At 34.2% G+C, this 20,292-nt stretch overlaps 1 protein-coding gene across 5 annotated transcripts in view; it reads right to left on the minus strand.

The window, feature by feature from the left end:
- CSMD3 (CUB and Sushi multiple domains 3) overlaps positions 1–20,292 on the minus strand; it is a 1,174,595-nt gene that overhangs the window by 627,470 nt on the left and 526,833 nt on the right. For all 5 annotated transcript variants that reach the window (XM_073229983.1, XM_073229982.1, XM_073229981.1 and 2 more), the window contains one exon: positions 13,858–13,982. In XM_073229983.1, the coding sequence (XP_073086084.1) occupies positions 13,858–13,982 (125 nt within the window). The remainder of the gene's footprint in view (positions 1–13,857; positions 13,983–20,292) is intronic.

The raw sequence follows: 20,292 nt of genomic DNA on the forward strand, positions 1-20,292 counted from the left end.
GTTAGTGGAGCAGAAAAAAATACCATTCTTTGCTCTACTTTTGAAAAACTAAGTAACCAGCACTAAGCTGTGAATTTATCATACTGCTCTATTTTTCTAATTATTTGAAAAATATTGAATCAGATCAACTAAAAGTATATATACTTATATTTTCACATTAATGTTAAAAAATATCTTTTTATAAGCATTTTAGTCTAACAAATTTACTGAAGATGTCTTACCATATATTTTTTCTTAACACATACCCACCTAACCCAAAATTCTACTTATGTACTAGGTCTATATCTATATCTAAATCTTTGTATCTATCTAAAATCTGCATCTACCTAGAGATAGATCTTCTTATCAACTTCAACACTTAAAATAATTATTATCTAATATTCATTTCATTGGTTAGGATAAATTACTTTCAATATGGAAAGTTATGTTAGTACAGTAAGTTATGATTTCATATTTATAATTGTTTTTCTATTTTATTTCACTTGCTACAAGTGGTCACATTTTTCTAATCAGTGTATCTATGGATGGTAAAGCAATCAATCTCTGCTAGAGCCGTCATGGCTCAGGAAGTCACAGAAGGCAGTTGAGGAGGAATTTAGTGCTCTCAGGATCACGTACGTTGTTCCTAGGCAGTTGGGAGACAATTCTCCATGGGTCCCTTGAATGTTTTCTATCTTACATGTAGAACCATTTGTTCTGGACAATGTTTTCTAGAATGTTTATATACTAAACAACCTTAGCACAGAGAGAGACAGTGTGTTCTTTTAGGACAAATAGCAGATTTGCTTAGAATTTTGGAAGATATGGATATATTTCCATCCAGAGCAATAAAGCAGGTGTAATTATTGCCCCTTATAAAAAATATCAGGGTCCCTTAAACTCAGTTTTCATCTCCTATATTGCACAGCATGCATAACCAATGTTCAGTCCTTTTCATCTGGCCATGTGGAAACTGGGGCTCAAGGAAGTGACCCCAAAGCTCATACTCTTGCTGCTCCTATTATTGTGAGTAGTAAACTGAGGCATCTTTGACTTGTGCCAACATTCATGAAACTGGGGAAGTCTCACTTTTTAACTGCAAGTATGGTAATATCTCAGATCCTTGACAGTTTTTAACAGTTTGGCTTATAAGGACAAGATGCAGACAAATAAAATACTTTCTAGAAAAGGAAAGATGATGCTCAGAACCCAATTAACAACACTTGAAAAAAAGGGTCTCTAGAAATCAGTGGTAAAGACATTGACCATACTGAACGGGCACCTAGGCAATAAATGGTCCTCCACTCTACTGCCTGTTAATGAGCAGGTACTGGGGAGGGGGCTGCAGGGTGAGTACTGTGAAGTAAGATCAATGATAGCTGTTGTAACATAATGCTGGCAATGCTAACTCTCTTCCAGGTAGGGGGATTTCTCAACATTCTGGCAGTCAGTCTCACATGCACACCATAAAAACAACTAGTGCTATTTTTTTTATTAAGGTATCATTGATATACACGCTTATGAAGGTTTCACAAGAAAAACAATGTGGTTATTACCTTCACCCATATTATCAAGCCCCCACCCCCATACGCCATTGCAGTCACTGTCCATCAGTGTAGTAAGATGCCACAGAGTCCCTATTTGTCTTCTCTGAGCACTCTCTTCCCTGTGACCCCAAACACACCACGTGCAACTAGTGCTAAAATTTATACTGGGGAGAGGGGGCATAAGTTCCTACCCACTTTTAGAGATGTTACAGAGATGCTTACTTAAACTAAGAGTGGAAGAGAGGAATTTATGACCACTAAGGGAAGAAACCAGACTGAACCTGAGAACGCTGATTCACTTCAAAGGTGAGATGGCAAGAAGAATAATGTTTTATAAGGAAGAATGACAACAGTGGAACAACTCAAGGAAGTTGAAGCAGAAAAGGGAGAAGTTATTTCAGGCAAACTAGTTGGGCAACAGTACACAAATTCTGCTGAGTCAGGGTGTGAGTGGCAAAGAGAAAAGCAGTTCCTAGCTAGGGAGGCCAAAAGTCTTGTATAGGCTAGGACTGAGATCAAATTTGATTTGCAAGAAACTTCATAAGAAGTAAAACTTTGCAAAGTTTAACTGATATTCATCATATGCACAGTTTGTATATTTTTCATTTTTTAGTGTTTTGAGCTCTTCAATTTAGTGTGGTATCATGAAAACAACACAGATTTTGAAATCATATACATCTAAATTTGAAACTGGGTTCCAGAACTTGACTGTTTTCTTGCCCTATTTTTTAATCTATAAAAGGTAAAATTATTGCATTAGTTATGGATAATATACATAATTTTGGCACAATTCTTACTACAGAGAGGAAATTTGGGGAACATTGGTACATATCATCACCATAAACACACAATGAAGGAGATGGTTCTTGAAACCAGGTATTCTGACTCAAAGTCTGTTTTTTCAGTAAAGGGACATATTGAAAGGTAATATAGGGGTGTGGTCATGTCTACCTTTCTGAGGCATTGTTTATGATTAGGACTAAGAAAAAATAAAGCTGAAGAGAAGGTCAGGATGGGTTTTGGGAGGCTGTAAAATGGCAGTTTAAGGAATTTTCACTTGAATGGTAAGCCAATGAGTTATCTGCAGCAATGGAAATGGCATATTGAAAGTTGTTCTGTCTTGTTTTGTTTCTTTTAAATAAGAGGCCTCTAGTAATGACATGTGAAACAGATGTAAGAAGAGAGAAAATAACAACAGTTTGAAAATGATTGCAATCACACAGCCCAAACCAACCTCCAAAATTTTCAGCCCAGACGAGCATTTTGGGGAAGTTTATGTTACATGTTATGTTTCTAATTCTGATGATAAGCAAAGATGAGAATTTCAGAAATTCTGACAAGTTCTGTAGTTAAAATAAATTGAGAAAATCATCTATTTGTATGAATACCACTGAATACCTTTTCTACATGTTTATTAATAATTAATATTCAAAAGTGACTTTAGGAAATACTAGCCTAAACTATATTGATTATGTTTACATTATTTCATATAAAATATAAGCTTCAAGTTATGATTTTTTAGCATAATACACATTTCTAACCCTTCTTGGCTTTAGATAATCTAGAAGTGTTCTTGTAAGTATATATCACACATTTAATATTAAATGCTGGTCACATACCCAGCCATCTATGATTTGTATATGTCTTTATAATCAGAGTTCATCGAAGTCTTTATATTTTCACTTCAGCTTCATCAGATGTCTTGTTGCCCTGAAAAGGTTTTTTACTGTTGTCTTCAGCACCTGAAAATACTACTGATCTGTAATATTTTATAAGTTTGTAGGTATGTTTCAACATCTTTATAATTTGCTTGAAATTTTCTATTTTAATTCTAAACACACTGGCAATGCCTATTTTCTTCCTTAGTTATTACAATTTTCAAAATAAGCTGATCATATTCCTCCACTATTTAACTTTATCACAGTAAGTTAAAGGGGGGAAAAAAGGTACACATTGGCCAGTCCTGTCATTTTTTTTCTGGGAGATGAAATAATAAAAAGGGAAAGAAAAACAAATAGGACAACACACAAACCAAATGTGACCTTTGGTCTTCATAGTTCAGAATAAATGCTGCTGTGAGTAATTAATAAATATATTTCATTGTTACGAAAATGAAGAAAATGAGTCTTTTTATGGAAACATCACAGAACATATTCCAACAACATGGTCTTTATGACATCTTAATTTTCTTTTTTTTTAAATATTTTAAACAAGTAGTAAAAATACCATATTCCATCCCTGCATAACTTGGAGACAAATTTTATACAGAAAAGTAAATAAATGTAAGCAGTGGTAGATGAGAAGCTTTTCAAAAGGCATTCCTTACAGTGTATAGAAAGCCACATCTGATCCTTGGGGAAACAGATTTAGAAAAGCAATGAAAAGTTTCGCCTTTATTTTGCTTTATAGTTTTTATACCTAAAGATTTTGTTGATATTTTTCCCCTTAGAATTTGGTGGAAATATCCAGGGAGATATGAGATGTGTTAATGGATATTAAAAGTAACAATGTCATAACACCCAAAGTATTTCTCTTCAAAATAACTATATAATTGTAAGTCTTGCTAAGCATGAATATTTATAGTTCATAAGTTGAGACAGAAGTGTACCCTAGGCCAAGAAAATGGCCACAGACTTTTGTTCACGTTAAACAGGTTCGTAACATCATTTTTAAAAACGGGGAACATAAGAAATCATCCAAGATGTCTGTTTCCTTTGTGCCAGAACTAAGGAAAGAATTTTCTAGTGAAATAGAATTCAGCAAAAAAAAAAAAAAAAAAAGTTAGTCATAAATATTGACCTTAACTATGTAAGAGAAATGTGAAATTTGAAATAAGTTTCTTAAATAAAATAATTGAAATGATAAATCAAACAAGCAAACACTGCATAAATTGGATTATCAAGATAAGGAGGTGCGAAAGTAATGCATCAATTGAAATGTTGGCACTTTTGATAAACTTTAAAAATAGTTTTTGTCTCATAAAGTTGTGTTTACTTTTTAAATTTTATTCTTAAAATTATTTCCATGCTGCAAACCTACATTTGTCTTGTCTTGTTTCCTTGGAATAAATAAGCTAACCATGGCCGAAAGGGACAGCAGGAGTGCAAATGAAGTGCAGCTCATTCAGTTGTGACCCCATTTCATTTCATCCCAAGAAACACTTATCTCAAAAGAAAATCGGTACCATTTCCAGCTGGTAATGCATGATAAGTATGAAAATGAGTCCATCTTTGACACTTACCATGCAAATTTATATTGCTCTCAGGATCTGGATATGTCCAGTAAGAAGAGGAAGTGGTGAGCTGCTGCTTCAGCTCAGTGACCTGAATGCATCAAACTTACACTTTACCACTCTGTACAACAGGAATTTGATGTGTGTAACTAAATGTTCCAACCAGTCTGCCAGTGAGTACATTCCTCCTTGGGAATGAGGGAGAGACTCTCTCAGAAAAGAGAATATCATTTCAAGTTGTTTTCCTTGAATCCTCAGTGCAGTTGACTAATTTATCTCAGCAATTGTTATTAGCAATTGTTCTCCAGAGATTTTAATTAGTGTGGGTTTGGACCTGCGCATGGGTTTTTATTTTCAGAGCTCTCTAGGGGGCTGCACTGTGCAGCCAGGGATGAGGACCACTGGGCTAAACGGAACCCTCAGGATATGAGCGTGTTTCTCAGAGGCTGCATACTTGGTGACTTCCCCCAGCTCTATCCCTATCAATTTCATTTTCAGTTCTACTTTACCTTATACAGAATGTCTGGATTCCTTCCTCCCCTTAAGTAGCCTCAACTACTTTACGAAAAATAAAAGGCGGGGCGGAGGAGGAGGCAAGTGCACCATTTTAGAATGTCGCCTTCTATTTCCTACCCTCATCATTTCCTTCCTCATGGTTTCCTACACCAAAGGAAAGGGTGTGTGAGCCTCCATCCGAGCGCAATTACATTCCCTCTGTTCTCAATCCCAGACCCAGCATGCCTAAGGACTGTATCTTCCAATTAGCCCAGTTCTCACCTGTACATCAACCTCTCACATGTACTGAATCTTTGTTGTCATCATTTAAACCTCTCATACCTTCAAAACAGTCCTTCCCCAACTGCATGCCCTTCTCTGTCCATTAATCTCATTCTTGCCTTTGCTTCATAGTCAAGCTTCTGCTTTTTACTTTAAGCCTCAATTTCCTCACCACATTACTACTCAATTCTCCATGTATCTTTCACATTAACAATTCCAAAGAAAATGATTTTACCAAGGTCACAGTGACCTTTTGACTGTTGAACTCAATGAGTTCTTGCTTTCTCTCGATAAGTTTGCAGTATTTAACAGTGCTGACCATATTTCATCTATAAAAACTCTCCTCACTTGGTGTCATGACACCATTCTCTCCGATTACCCATCTGTGTTTCCAACTGCTCCTTTATTAGTCTCCTTCACAGGGTCTCTGTCCTCTTCCTTTCCGTTACTGTTGGTGCCCCCTTCAGTCCACTTCTCTACTAAAACCTTCTCTGCATTTCTCTTAACACTGACTTATTCTGAAGTCATGTTTTCCTATCATGAATTATTTCAATAATTATTATCTATCTGGTGTACTCCACGTCCACTATTCTGGTCAACCTTGTCTACTACATCTTCAAGATTCAGCTCAGATTCCACCTGCTACATGAAGCCTTCTCTGTCGACCTCCATAATACCTTTCATACAACTTTAACATGGAGTTTATGATAAAATGTAATTGTATATTGACTTTTGGCATCTTCTCTTGCTCACAACACTGGGAATAAATTAATTACAGGTAGCGATTTTGTCCTATATATCTTTCTTATCTCTAGTACCTAGCACAGTGTCTGACTGGCACATAATGATCACTCGATAAATACTTGTTTAATATATGAAATTAATATTCATCCTGATTTTTTAAGCAAAAACCTCTCCTTTAGGTATCCAAGGTAAAACCCAGTAGTTACCTTGGCAATGGCATGTAAGACGATTCAGAAGAAGATGCCTCTAACTCAATGTATGTCCCAATTTTTCCTACCCTTGAAGTTTATGCTCTTCTATAATTATTCACCATTGTCTTCCTCTCTTTCTAATATGGGTCTCTTTCTTGACCCTGCAGCTTTTAAGTATAATTTTCTGTCTTGCATATCTTTCCATCTCTCAATTCCTATGTCTCTCTGTCTGCCTCTCTTTAAATCCATACTCTTCCTTTTATAATGAAATTTTCTAGACTTTTCTATGTAGAATGGTTGTTTTATTCTCTGAATCAAAAGTACTGTTCATTTAACTGTAATATCTCTTAAATTTATGTATTCTAATGCATATATTTCTGTTATATATTTCCACTCAAGTAGAGCATTGATCTTCATGAGGGAAAGATATGTCTAGCTCATCTTTTACTTCCCTTTACCTAATGAGTAATTAGCAATCGATATCAATGTTTTGAATAAAAGAATAATTCCCAATTAAAGGGATATATAGTAATACTCAACTCAGAGATAAAGTGAATAAATAATACTTTCATGGCATATGGACTTTATTTTCTAAAGTTTAATATTGCCATTTCTGTCTTCTGTCTTTGTTTTGTATTGTCTTCATGACTAAATATTGTCTATGCAAGCATGTTTCTGTTGCTTTAGGGATGTTTTCTGCTTTTTTTTGAATGTTTTGTCTTCAATGGGATTGTGAATTCCTTAAGGTCATGATTGTTCAGTTCTATTCTGTACTTCTTACACTGTGTCTAGCATAGTGGGAAACAAAGCATTCATTCAAGTATTTGTGATCATGTCTGCCATGTGGCAGACACTGCTAGTAGTTGACAATGCTGATGCTATATACTTAGACCCACAAAAATTACTTTAAGACTAGCTAAGCAGTAGAACATAGTTTATACCTTAATACAAGGAAAAGTTTGTCAAAATGAGATATATTTTTATGTTGACACCAAGGGTAAAATTCGTGTTTTTTAAAATGTCAAGTTCTATTTAAATATTAAAATACTTCCCCTTCTTAACAATCATGTCTGCATATATTTTGCCTATGCCTTTTGTTTCCTATATCTTTCCCAGGTTTGCATATTTTTCATTTCACATTATCTTTTACTTTGTATGGTAGAATTCTATATTTTGACTGCATATATGAAGTGTCAGACATTCTAGAGTTCACACTGTGATGATTTTATCTTCAAACTTTCCTGCCTGCCAAGAAATAGCTCTACTGCTATTTTAAAACAAAAGTGAGTTTACATTTGTGGAGAAGCTAAGTAAGGGAGTCTTCACTCCACTACCTTTGCTTTTGCTGTCTTTTCATGTGATTGGAAATAGTGGAAATGCTACTAAGTCATTGTAGATCTTCCAAGTACTTTGTGCTAATAGCACATCCTGTGGGCAAATAGAAGAAATAATGCTTTCTACATTACACAGAATTTTTGAGGGATCTTACAGATTTACCTCAAACGTACAAAAAAGTCATCTCTCTTTAAGAATTCTTTGAAATTCCCTTTCAATTGGGTAGTTTTTCCTACAAATTTTGAGTTCCCTGTTCTGATTTCATTAGTTTTCCATTTGTTCATCCTTGCATAAAAATTACACATTTCAGGTTTTTCTTTGGTTGTTTAGTTCTACTAAAACATTTGCTGCTTATTTGATTATTATTTTTATTTCCTTAGATATCAGTACTTTGTTAATGACATAGACCACTTTATCTCTTCTAAATTTCAAGTCCTGAGGCCTTTAAAATTACATATGCTAAAATTAAAGAGTTGTTTCTGTCCTAACTCACCTAGAGTTGCTAGTGAATAATTTTAAGTATTAAAAGGTTATTTTCCATTTAAAAACTCTCAAACTCTTTTAGAATATAGCAGAATCAAAAATCATATTACAATCACTTATTTTTCTAAAGATACATTATTTGAAGTCAACGATTCAAGGGGGCATTTAATAGTAAGAAAATGTATGAACACAAATAGTCCTTTACCTTAATATGAAATTATATTTTAACAGTAAATGATGTATAAAAGATCCACAGACTCTAAATCCAAATTTGAAGCAATTTGATGATTGACAACCATAGTTTTGGCACTAAGTAAAAGCAACATTTATCTTTTTAAACAGCTACCCAAAATACAGTGTAATAGAGAACTACAATATTCTGTTAGTAACAGTTAACTAGATATTATTATTATTATTATTATGTATTATTGCCTGTTGTGTGCCAGAAACTGAAACAGGCACTTTGCCTGCAAAGATAAAGGACATTGCTATAGACTAAATATTTGGAATCCCCCAAAAATGTGTATGTTGAATCCTATCTAACCCCCAATGTGATGGTATTAGGGATGGGACCTTTGAGAGGTGATGAGATGATGAGGGTGCGGCCTTCATAAATGGGATTAATGGCCTTATGAATTAATGCCCAGAGAGCTCCCTCACCCCTTCTACTATGTGAGGTTACAGTTTGAAGGTTACAGTAAGGAAGTTGGTTCTGACCAGACATCTCATGGACTTCACAGCCTCCAGAACTGTAAGAAATAAATGTTTGCTATTATAAGCCACTCAGTTTATGATACTTTTGCTATGGCTGCAGGAGCAGACAAACACTGAATTAAAAATAACCTTAACATGTCTTAAAGTTTAGAAAAGCAGTAATTGTACTTAAGAATATTTAGAACTTACAACCAGAAGACGTCCATAGGAACCACCTTGTGCACACAATTTATCAGAAAGCAAAGTGAAGCCCAGGAAAGGTTAAGCAAGATGAACAATGTAATACTCCCAGGAAATGGGTGAGTTGGAATAGAGATTTTTCCCCCAAGAAACAAAAATATTTATTTGTTATTTGCATATTTTTCTAATAATTTGGAGGTAGGCAAGATGTGTGTAATGTATTTCCAAACAAATGTTGGAAGGGTACTATTTAATGTAAAATTTCTAATTGTTGTTAGTTTGAATTGTAAATTATATACATAAACATATCACTAAAAGTTTCCATTAAATAACACATAAATGCCATCTTATTAAATTGTTCATTGTCACGACTCAGAAAAAGTTCTTTGTTTATCAAAATTATGTAATAAATTTCTAACTATTGTTTTTAGGAAATAAAATGACCATCAAGGAACATGAATGTATGATAAATATCCATAACTAGAGGATCTGTCTATCCTCTTCACCATATGCCACTCTATTAATTACTAATATCATCCTTATTATGCATCATCTCATCTGTAACATTATTCCATGAAACTAAGAAGGCATCAATAACAACTACAGAAAAACACCTGCTATATGTGTTTCTGGTTGATAAATTTCAGCAGGTTCTAGTTTGCTCTTAGGCAAAATTGTCTAATTGCTTTTGTATAACAGGAAGCCTTGTAACAGTACAATTTTCTATGCTTATGATCAGAACATTACTATATTCTTCAACTGTTACAATTAATTAAATATTCAAAATGTTTATTTAGCAATATCATATGCATAAATATATGGGCATAATGGTCACTGGGCTAAACACTGTGAAGAAGAATAAAATATAAGCCAGAACTTAAAACTTGTGAAAGCATTTTGAAAGCTGTAAAACCCCTAAAGCCCTGAATAAGTTCTAGATAATGAGGACCATAGCTCTTAGATTTGGTCAGCAATTATCTGTCGTGTAAATTGTATACCTATTTTTTACTTTGTATATGAAGAAAGGAATTGAATCTCATCTTGATCATTCTGCTTAATCAAAGGCAATAGATGGACAGACCACCCTGGTAACTGTCTTCTTGGCAACAACCAAAACTTTAGGAGTGTTGATTATTTTATCCTTTCTGGGGTGGTTTTGGTTGAAGGAGCAAGTATATGCCCAGGAAATGATTAGGAACCACTGCCAAAAATAAGAGAATTAAATGCTGAATTGTGTGGTGAAGACAGTTAAGGTGGAGTAATGTTAAAGAAGGGAGGATAAATGATAATCAAAACAGGAAGGAATTTTTGGAGAAAGTAAATGAGACTTCAGTAGATAGGAAGGAAATGGTTAATATGTGTGCTTTCATTCACAATAAGGTCAGACAGACAAGAAAATTAGGAGAGCAGTTATGTTCAGTATTAAAATCCTAGGATAAACTTTTGGTAAGAGTTAAAGAAACAACTGGATGGAGGCAAATTATGGATAATTTTGGAAATCAGAAGAGTTAACAGTTATGAGGAGCAGCATCCCAGTGACCACCACCTCCACCCACTGAGTGTTTTTCAGCCCATATACCAAGTGCTTTTACATGGATTACCTCACTCCACCCTCAGGCAAACTCTTAACTCCCTAAGAACTACTGACATTTTGTAACAATCCTTGTGTAGATAAGAAATCTAAATACCATTCAACTGTATAAGTCTGCTTATCTGCATAAGCTTATCCAGCTTTTGGATATCTATTGCATTGCCAACAGAGAAATAATTGTTTCCATAGCCGTAAATTGGCAAACACCTCGTATACATATCCCATTTAGAGAATAAAGGTTATTGTCTGAGTTTGTATAAAATCCATTAATATTAATTTCTGAATTGCTCTTTTTCTTCGAATTTATAATTTGCTATGTATGAACTTTCAGTCTGTAAAAATCACCATTTCTTGATTGTTCAACCATGCACTACAGAGACAGCAGCTATATTAATAACCTCTCAAAGGTGCAGTGCACTGATAGTGCTATTTATGCTGCTGTCTCAAAAAAAGCATATTTATTCTGTCCAAGCACCCAGGAGACATGAAAACTCTTCTTTGTTCAGATTCACAGTGGATAGTCATTTAATACTTCAATTACTATTTCAGCATGTTCCCTCCATTACTGTTTCCAGCATCACAGCCAGTAATTTCTAATAGCAAAATGTACTTTATAAACTATACACACATATGCCTCGCATGCAGTGAGCAAATAAAATAAATGATTAGTATCAGAAAATATTTAAAATTTAGATAAAATTGTATCCATATATGAATCTTGAACATGAAAACTTTATATACCCTAGCTAATGACTGATGACTGTTGAATAAGTTAACGATGATTGTTGAATAAGTGAATGAATATATATATATATGTATATATAAAATACATATTGAATGGATTAATATATATATTATATATATTTTCTAACTTGGAATTAAAGAAAAGTAATGATATATTAACATTGATATTAACATTTAATATTCCTTAAGATTTAAGTCAGTATAGAGCTGTTGTCTATGAAATAGGGTTTATGAAAATATCAAATAATGCAACATTACTTCTGTCTTTGAACAATTTATAACCATAGTAAATATGATTCATTCTTTTTATTGAAAAGAGGATCTTGGAATGAAAAAACAGATGGTGTATAGTCTCAATCTTACTTTACATAGGCCTTAAATTCCATGATCTGGCTATAACTTCTCATTTGTGAGATTCTGTTCCCACATAAATTATCTCCTTTTCTTACCTTACCCTCTCTTTTCACATTCTTTCTGCCACAAAAAATGCACACATCGAATTTATATAAAACTAAAGCAGGACACGCTTCACTATGTTGTACACTGTAACCGTAAATTGTCTTAACTGGAGTATGCTATAAGAAATCAATCTTACACAGTTTACTCTTCAATCCATCACTGGGACATTGGGGAAAGTAACTCCCACAATACTTAATCAGTTTCCACTTTACAAGAAACAATGCAATGTATTTCAGACCTCAAAGCTAGTGAAAATTTGGCTTTTTTGTGTTATTTTTATCCTTGTACTTCATAAACAATGGTTTTCATGTAAACTGGTCAGGTTTCTCTGGCAGCTGTCATATTTAAGTCTACTAAGTAAACCACTCTTAAAGGTTGTGTGCCAACTTGCACATAAGCTTTTGTTTAGGATCATCTAACAATTTTACCTTGTTTTTTCATTATCCCCATTTTACTATTTATTTATTTTTAATGCCATTGAACTATATGTCACCTTAAGAAGATTTTGAACATGAGAAAAGTAATGAATAAACATCTATCTGTGATGTGACCAGAAAGTTTTATGGAAAACAATCTAGATTCTCTCTTCTTCTTCCCCTGGGTTGTCACTGTCAAGTAGAATGAATATTCCTGTTGCTCCATTTTATCACTGCCTATTCCCTCTTTAATGTTCTGAATCTGGCGTTGCTTCCCATTCTATGACTAGTCTTCCTTAAGGACTTTGCTACTTTTCAGGCATTTGAGCGTGGGAAAGTGACAGGATCTCTCTGTGCCTTACATCCCTCATTTCTAAAACGGAGATAATAATGCCTCCACTGGTTTGTTTTGAGGTTTAAGTAAGACGGGGTATATGCAGTAGTTAGTACAATGCCTGGCCCAGAGTTAGCTGCCTAAAAAGTGAAGCCAATGGTAACAACTTTGTAATAACTGTGGATAATCTTCCACACAACTCCAATTTTAGTTTGTTTATAGAAATTCACGGCATAAGGTTCTCCTACTCTCATAGGCTTGATTATCACCTTTGATTTTTTCTTGTCACGTTCTCCTTCCATCCAGCCAGTTGTCAACTACTTTGTCTTTTTCTCTTTACAGTAGCTCTCAAATTTGTCCCTTCTATTCCCCAGATGTCACCCTCATTCTATCTGAGAGGATCCACAGGGTGTGTGCACTGACTCAGTGAAAATGTTCCCTAAGGGAGAAGAAAAGCTAACAGAATTTGAGTGCTAAGACACTGAAACATGCAGAGATGCCACTATACAAAAATAAATAACAACAAACAAGCAACCAAGAGTACCAGTAGGATAGGGTAGGGTGTTCATTTTCAAACACAGCTTAATGAAGTTCAGAAAAAGGGGCCTCATTAAATTTATATGGAAATATTTATTTTGCAGAAAGCTGGTGAGAGTAAATCTTATCTGTAATTATTGGTAATATGAAAAGCTACAGCACTCAGTGATTTGTATTGGTTTAAATAACTAAATGTAGAACCTATGCTCCACCTTCACTGCTATGAACATAAGCAATCAAAGTAACAAATCGTAAGGGGATACAGAATTATGGTAATTGTGTCATCCATATCATCGTCTATACAGGGTACTCAGTGATTTAAGAAAATGGTCAACAAAGTTACCAATGCCTTGTATCACACATTTTAAGTTGTAGTCTTTTGCTCTATGATAATTAGGTTGGGAATTCCTTGGGAACTGAACATAGTGGTTCACATATAGCAGATTTTCAATAAATATTGTTAAACACCATGTGCTAAGTGTTTCCTTAAAGACTCATTAGAGTTCAAAGATTCAATTGAATTTATACTTGATGGAGCAAAGTTCAAACTATTAAAATGTGTTGAGAACATTTTTATTTTAAAGACTTCCTTACCTTTACATACAGGCCTGTGATCACTCCAAGCAGCAAATACTTCAGCTATCCGTTGACAGGTGATGCTCTTAGCACCCTGTAGGACATAATCTTCATCACAAGAGAACTGCACAGTTGAGCCAAGGCTAAAATTGAACAAGATTAAAAAACAGAATCAGAAGTATATAACATAATGATCAGCCTCCACTTTTACTGGCAATATCCAGTAGGTAAAAAATGTTCCAATGTGACAAAAAGTATCTTTCTACTGGAAAAAGAAGACATGAAAGTATAACTTGTATAAATGTATAATAAAAGTCATAAATAGATGAATCTATTATAAGTCAACAACATGCAGATATTGATCTGAATTGCAGAAAGCTGGCATTAAGTTTAATGTTATTAGTTGTAGAAGTCAAGGTTAAATAACTGACTAAATTTCCCATCCTATGTAGATGGTAAATGTAAAGCAAAAAGTGGATTCCTGATTTGAATCCTAGTGCTTGTGTTCATGCCACATTGTAGTACTTCCCTAGCATATGTATTTATTTGAAATATATTTGCACATCCATATCTATTTGTATGTATGTAGTGTGTGTGTGTGCACACACACACATGTACACATATTTAGGAATGCAAATTTGTACTGATTATTTTTCGTATAAAATTCACTCACCTTTTTTATTTAACGTATTGCAATTCAGATTTTGCTACCCTTTCCACTGAAAGGAAGTTTCTAATATGGTCATCTTTTAAAAATCTAGTTTCTAAGGGTAATAGATTTTTTTTCTGAAACAAAGCTATCCACACATCTTCTTTTTAAAAATCTTTAAACAACAACTTAACAGCAACAAAAAAAAAAACATAATGTTAAGATGGCATGAAAAGCCTTCCAGCAACTTCACGTCATCTCTAGCCCAGGGCTGCACCTGATGAACACCTCTGGAAGCGCCATGCGGCTTCCTGTCTGCACTGCTCTTCCTGCTCCCTGTTCGTGGAGGGAATTACCTGAACTCTCTCACCCAGCCTGTGCCTGAACAGCTCCTGTCCAGCTCCCTGAACTTCTCATGCAAGGGGATTGCAGGATCACATTGGTGTTATAGAAAAAAATATTTGGAACAGTGTGAAGAACAATTTAAAAGGGAGATTAAGTACAGAAAGGGAGACCAGTAAGAAAATAAGTCAAATAGTTTAAGCTGAGGGTTGGCAAACTATGTCCTGCAAGCCAAATCTGGTCCACTGCCTATTTTTGTATAGCTCAGTAGCTAAAAATGGTCTTTACATGTTAAACATTCAAAAAAATATCAAAAAGATGATATTATGAAATGTAAAAAATAGTATTAAATTCAGATTTCAATATCCATAATTCAAGTTTAATTAGAAACAGCCACACTCTTTCATTTACATATTATCTATGGTTGTTTTCATGCTATAATATTAGAGTTGAGCAGCTGTAATGGAGAATCTTTGGCCTACAGACTATAAAATATTTACTATCTAACCCTTTGCAGAAAAGCTGGCCAACCTCTGGTCTGCGGTAAAGATGACAAAAGACCTGAACTAAGGGGCAGCATGGCAAAGAACAGAAATGCTAGGTACAGGGAAAATCTCTAAGGTGTTAGAATATACTATCCTTTAGAGCCATTTTCTGCTCTCTTTCTTTTTTAAAAACGGTTTTTATTTTAAATATAAAACACATCTATAAAAGCACAGGGAAAAAAATAACAGCTCAATGAATTATCATGAATTAAACACTCATATATCCAAGAAATAGATTATGTTGGAGGTTTTCTTGGACTTTTTAATGACTCCAAATTTTATTTATACTACTCTGTAGCCTGAACATCCTTGTAAGTTTACCTGATAGTCAATTCCCTCTTCCCCATCTCAGTAAATGGAAACCCTATATTCTAGTGAGGGCTGAAAACCTTGGAGTCATTCTTGACTCATCTTTTTCTTCTTCCACATCCATACCATTGAGCAAACCCTGGTAGCTTACTTTCAAAACCAATAACCTAACTTTCCTCACCTCTACAGTATCACTCCCCTGATCTGAGCCACCATTATTTCTCATCTATATTATCGCCCATAGTCCTTTTTGCTATGTTGTTGGTAGCCTGTTTCTGTTCTTGACTTCCTGCAAACTGACCCTGAATAGTATCCATAGCAATCTTTAGAGGGTAGCTCAAATTATGCCATTCCTCTGTGTCAAATCTTTAAATACTTCCCCCATTTCACTCAGAGTAAAGGCAATGTTTTTATAATGGTCTTTGTGATCCACCCATGCTGATTTTCAGAACTCAGGTCCTACTACTTTCTTCCTCAATCTCCACTCCTTAGCCATGTTCGCTTCCTTGCTCTGCCTTGAAAATATGAAGCATGCACTTGCCTCAGAGTCTTTATATTTGCTTTTACATCGGTATGGAAAATGCTTCCTCTAGTAGTCTCCATCAGTCACCTTCTCATTTTTGTTTTCTCTTCACATGCCACCATATCCATAAGGCTCTCCTTGACTATTTTCTATAAAACAGCTACTCCTAATTCATAACCTTCTTCCAAGTTAATTCCTATACAATATCTGATGCATTAGGTATTTGTCTACCTATTTTGTTTCTCATCCCACTAGAAAAACTCCAGATACCAATTTTGTTTTCCAATCTGTCAAGCATCCTAGTATATAGTAAGTTATGAAATACATATATATATGTATTATATATATATACACACACACACACATATATTGAAGAGAGAGAATAAAGATAAATGTCTATCATTAATAATGCAGATTTATTATCCAAAATGGCCTAATCCCAATAACTGGACAAAATTATTCTTAGGTAAAATAATCCCTCACAGCTATTTAAATCACTTCTAAGCCTCATGCACTCACCTCCCACCACCTGACACATTTGCTGTGTTCAGCAACAGTGAGAGCTGATGTAATTAGAGCACAGGAAATAAAGGAGACAAGAGTATTAAATTAAGAGAATAAGAGATTGCGGCAAAACATTTATGAATCTGCAGACCAGGGTAAGGATTTTAACCTTTACTCTCAGAAAATCGGGCAGTTATTGTAGGAATATGAGTTAATGGAATGACATTCTGCTAATTTATGTTTTAAATTGATCATGGTGGCTGCTACATGTAGAGTAAACTCTAAGGCGGCAAAGGCAGGAGCAGGGTTTACAGGCCGCCACAGGGACCCAGCTCTCAGGGGGACGGTGTTACGGTGACTTTGTACTAGGAAGGTAGCAGTTAGAAACTGATGATGGTAAAACATTAAAATAAAGGTGGAGGTGCTTAGTACAGGGCCAAGGCCACAGAAGTCATTTTATTACTGTTTTTTCAATAATATAATGAATCAATGATTCTGTCAAGGTTGCTGTATTTGTCACAAATAATTATAATATTCTAGCTTAACCAGGCTCATCTTGCTAAAACCAATAAACTGCACCTTGCTTAAGTGACAAAATTTGAGCTTGCTTCTTTTGACTATAGCAAACTAATTCACATAGCTGGAGATGGTCAACTGGTAATAAGTGCTTTGGTATTACACCAAAGCCTGCCAGTGATGGTCTCTAAAGTTTCCACCCTTTCCATCACCCAAAGATTAACAATCCCAATATTTTTTTTCCGATTAACACACTGGGGGAAGTAGTTTAGAACTATGGTTAACAGTTTAAGCTGCAGAGTCAAAGAGTTCATTTGAATCCTAACTTTTCTCTTTCCCAGCTTTGACTCTGAGAAAGTAAAAATGTCTCTAAGACTTGGCTTTCTCACCTGTAATCATGTAATTTCATGTGATTATGTAATGAAATATCATTTATAAAGTACACAGTGCCCAACACTATCAGCCACTTAATTATTTCTCTCAATAACAGAAATAATTATGAAAGTCATTCCTTTCTTCCTCACTTTTGAAGGGACGACTTGTTACTGGACATGTGCAAGCACTCCCCTACCCACGATCACAGCTATACTTTAACATACTATAGACCAAAAATACAAAAGTGCAAAATAATACAGAGAGGGCAGAAATCAATGGACTCAGCAGTCTTTTCAGTGGAATCCAGGCTCAACAGTATCCAGGAAATGGGTATCTTGAACAAATTCGCTCTGTTTTCACTTTATGCACTGCTTTAATATTTGAGTCAAACTTAGAGAAAACAAACAACTAATTTCATTAAAAACATGCATTTCTAGAAAAATATTCAGGTATACTGAAGTAATAAGTATGGAAGACATGCTGTAAACCACTGTAATTTCTGTTACCCCTGAAGAAAAATGTGACCTTTCCAGCTAAATAAAACCTTTTACTTTTGCAGGTTATTCAATCTGACAGAACATTTCAAAATAAATGATTGAACACAGTTGTAATTTGAAAGTATAAAAGCATCAAGCACGTAACATTCAATGACACACTTCGGAAAACAAGTATCATCTTCACCATGATCATGCTGGCGCTACTATGCCATGGGTAAGTGCTATCATCTTTTGAAAAATTATACTTACTATTGAATAAACACACTATAACATCCAAGTTTCAATTAAAGAATACCTGAATTTTTCAAAATGTATTTTTCCCTATTTTAACCCTACAGTTAATGTAATTTTATTTATACAAATAAAGTATGAATGAATGCAGAGAATTGAAAGGACAAATGACAGTGGCTGGGTCAGAAAAGAGGATTTAAAAGGCAACACGGAATCTTGAGAATATTATTACATCAAGAGTGAATCTGAATTTAAGTTTTGTTTTTTGTTTTTTTAGTCATTGTTTTTAGCTGATACAAAGGTCTAGACAATTTCATAACAGATGCAGACATTCCTCACTAAAGCAGGTGTTTATTTTCAAAACTATTACTGGACAAGTAGTAACCATCCAGGCATGAAGGATGACTTAAGAATTACAGCATCTGTACACCATTTCCAAAGTTAAAAAAAAAAACAACAAAACATACTATCATCAAAGTGACCTCAAACATACCCATTTAATATCTTTGAACATCAAATGATTCCTTAAATATGTTTTAATTAGTAATTTCAAAAATGATTAATTTGGCACTGGAAAATTTGAGGTTACTTTTAACAAAATGAGATTAGGAGTAGGAAATTTTTAAAATACGATTATTTTTCTCTTTTAAAATTACACAAGCAATTTATGGTCACTACAGACAATTTTGAAAAGATTAGCAAAAAAGTGAAAAATTACTTTAAGATCTACACTGTTAACATACTTTAAGTCTAATTCCAGAATTCCAGTTATTTTCTTATTCATATAAATTCTCTCTTCCTTCCTGTAAAAACAGAGCAATTGTCTCTTTCTAGAAGGGCTATTTCTCCATCTGCTTTTGGATTTAGTACATCTCTCATTCTCATACAGTTTCTCTTTCTTGAATTATTCTTCCTGTTTTTTGAATATTCAGCTTGTCATTTTAAGATGGAAGCAAAAGTAATGGCATTAACCTATTTATTAGGAACATACAGAAATCACATGTTCATATAATTTTTTCTAAGGGAATGAAACATTACTTTCAAATTACGTTTCTGATTCTAAATGATATTGACACATTTTTTAAAATTTAAAAATTTTCAACTCATACCAAAACTTTTCTTAAAAAAAGACAATAAAAGAACATCATGGTCTTTTTGTGTGTTTTTCATCCCCTTGTCCTTACAAAATTAATGTCATTGCTTTGCAAACATAGTATCAGCTGAACCAAATTTACACCAAACGCAAGGAAAATGTAATTCAATATTCACACATATCTCCCATCTTCTTTACATTTTACTGTTGGTTATGATCAGCTTGTATACTGTTTCTGAGCATCTTCACTTGTGCACTGTTGAGTCATTCACTACCTCAATCAATACTGAAACCAACTACTACCCTCTTTATTTCCCCAAACTTGGTCTTTTATGTCCAATTTAAAGCACACCAATAAGGTGATGTTTATACGTACCCCCACCTCTCCAGTTCTTATTCTACTTCAGCTTAAATTCTATCTCTAGGAGTGAATCCATCTTATGGTTTTATTTTATTTATTTACATTTTTCTATGAAACACAATAGGTCAAGAAATGAGAAAATTCCCAATGAAACAATATCCTGGAAAAGGGAACAGCCCCCAGAGAAGGGACTATTCAGAAAGAAATACAGGAGCACTCAGCAAGCATGCTAATGTGGATTTTCATATGAGGCCTGCTCTTCATTAGTTAAACAGCTAACTAAGCTAAAACTAAACGCCATTAGAATTCTACACCTTCAGAAAAAAATTGGTAATGCATACTTCATTTACTCTTTGCTTTAACTTTTAAAGCGAACTGTGGTTAATTATTTAGAAACCTTAAAAGTTCTTGCTAATAACCCTTGCTATTCAAGTTTTAAAATTCACTACAGTTATGAAAAAAAAAATGACAGCTAAAGATTTTGTCTTGATATTTGTTTATTTTTTTT

This window comes from Manis javanica, chromosome 2 (assembly GCF_040802235.1).
Source record: "Manis javanica isolate MJ-LG chromosome 2, MJ_LKY, whole genome shotgun sequence".
Classification (NCBI taxonomy): Eukaryota; Metazoa; Chordata; class Mammalia; order Pholidota; family Manidae; genus Manis; species Manis javanica.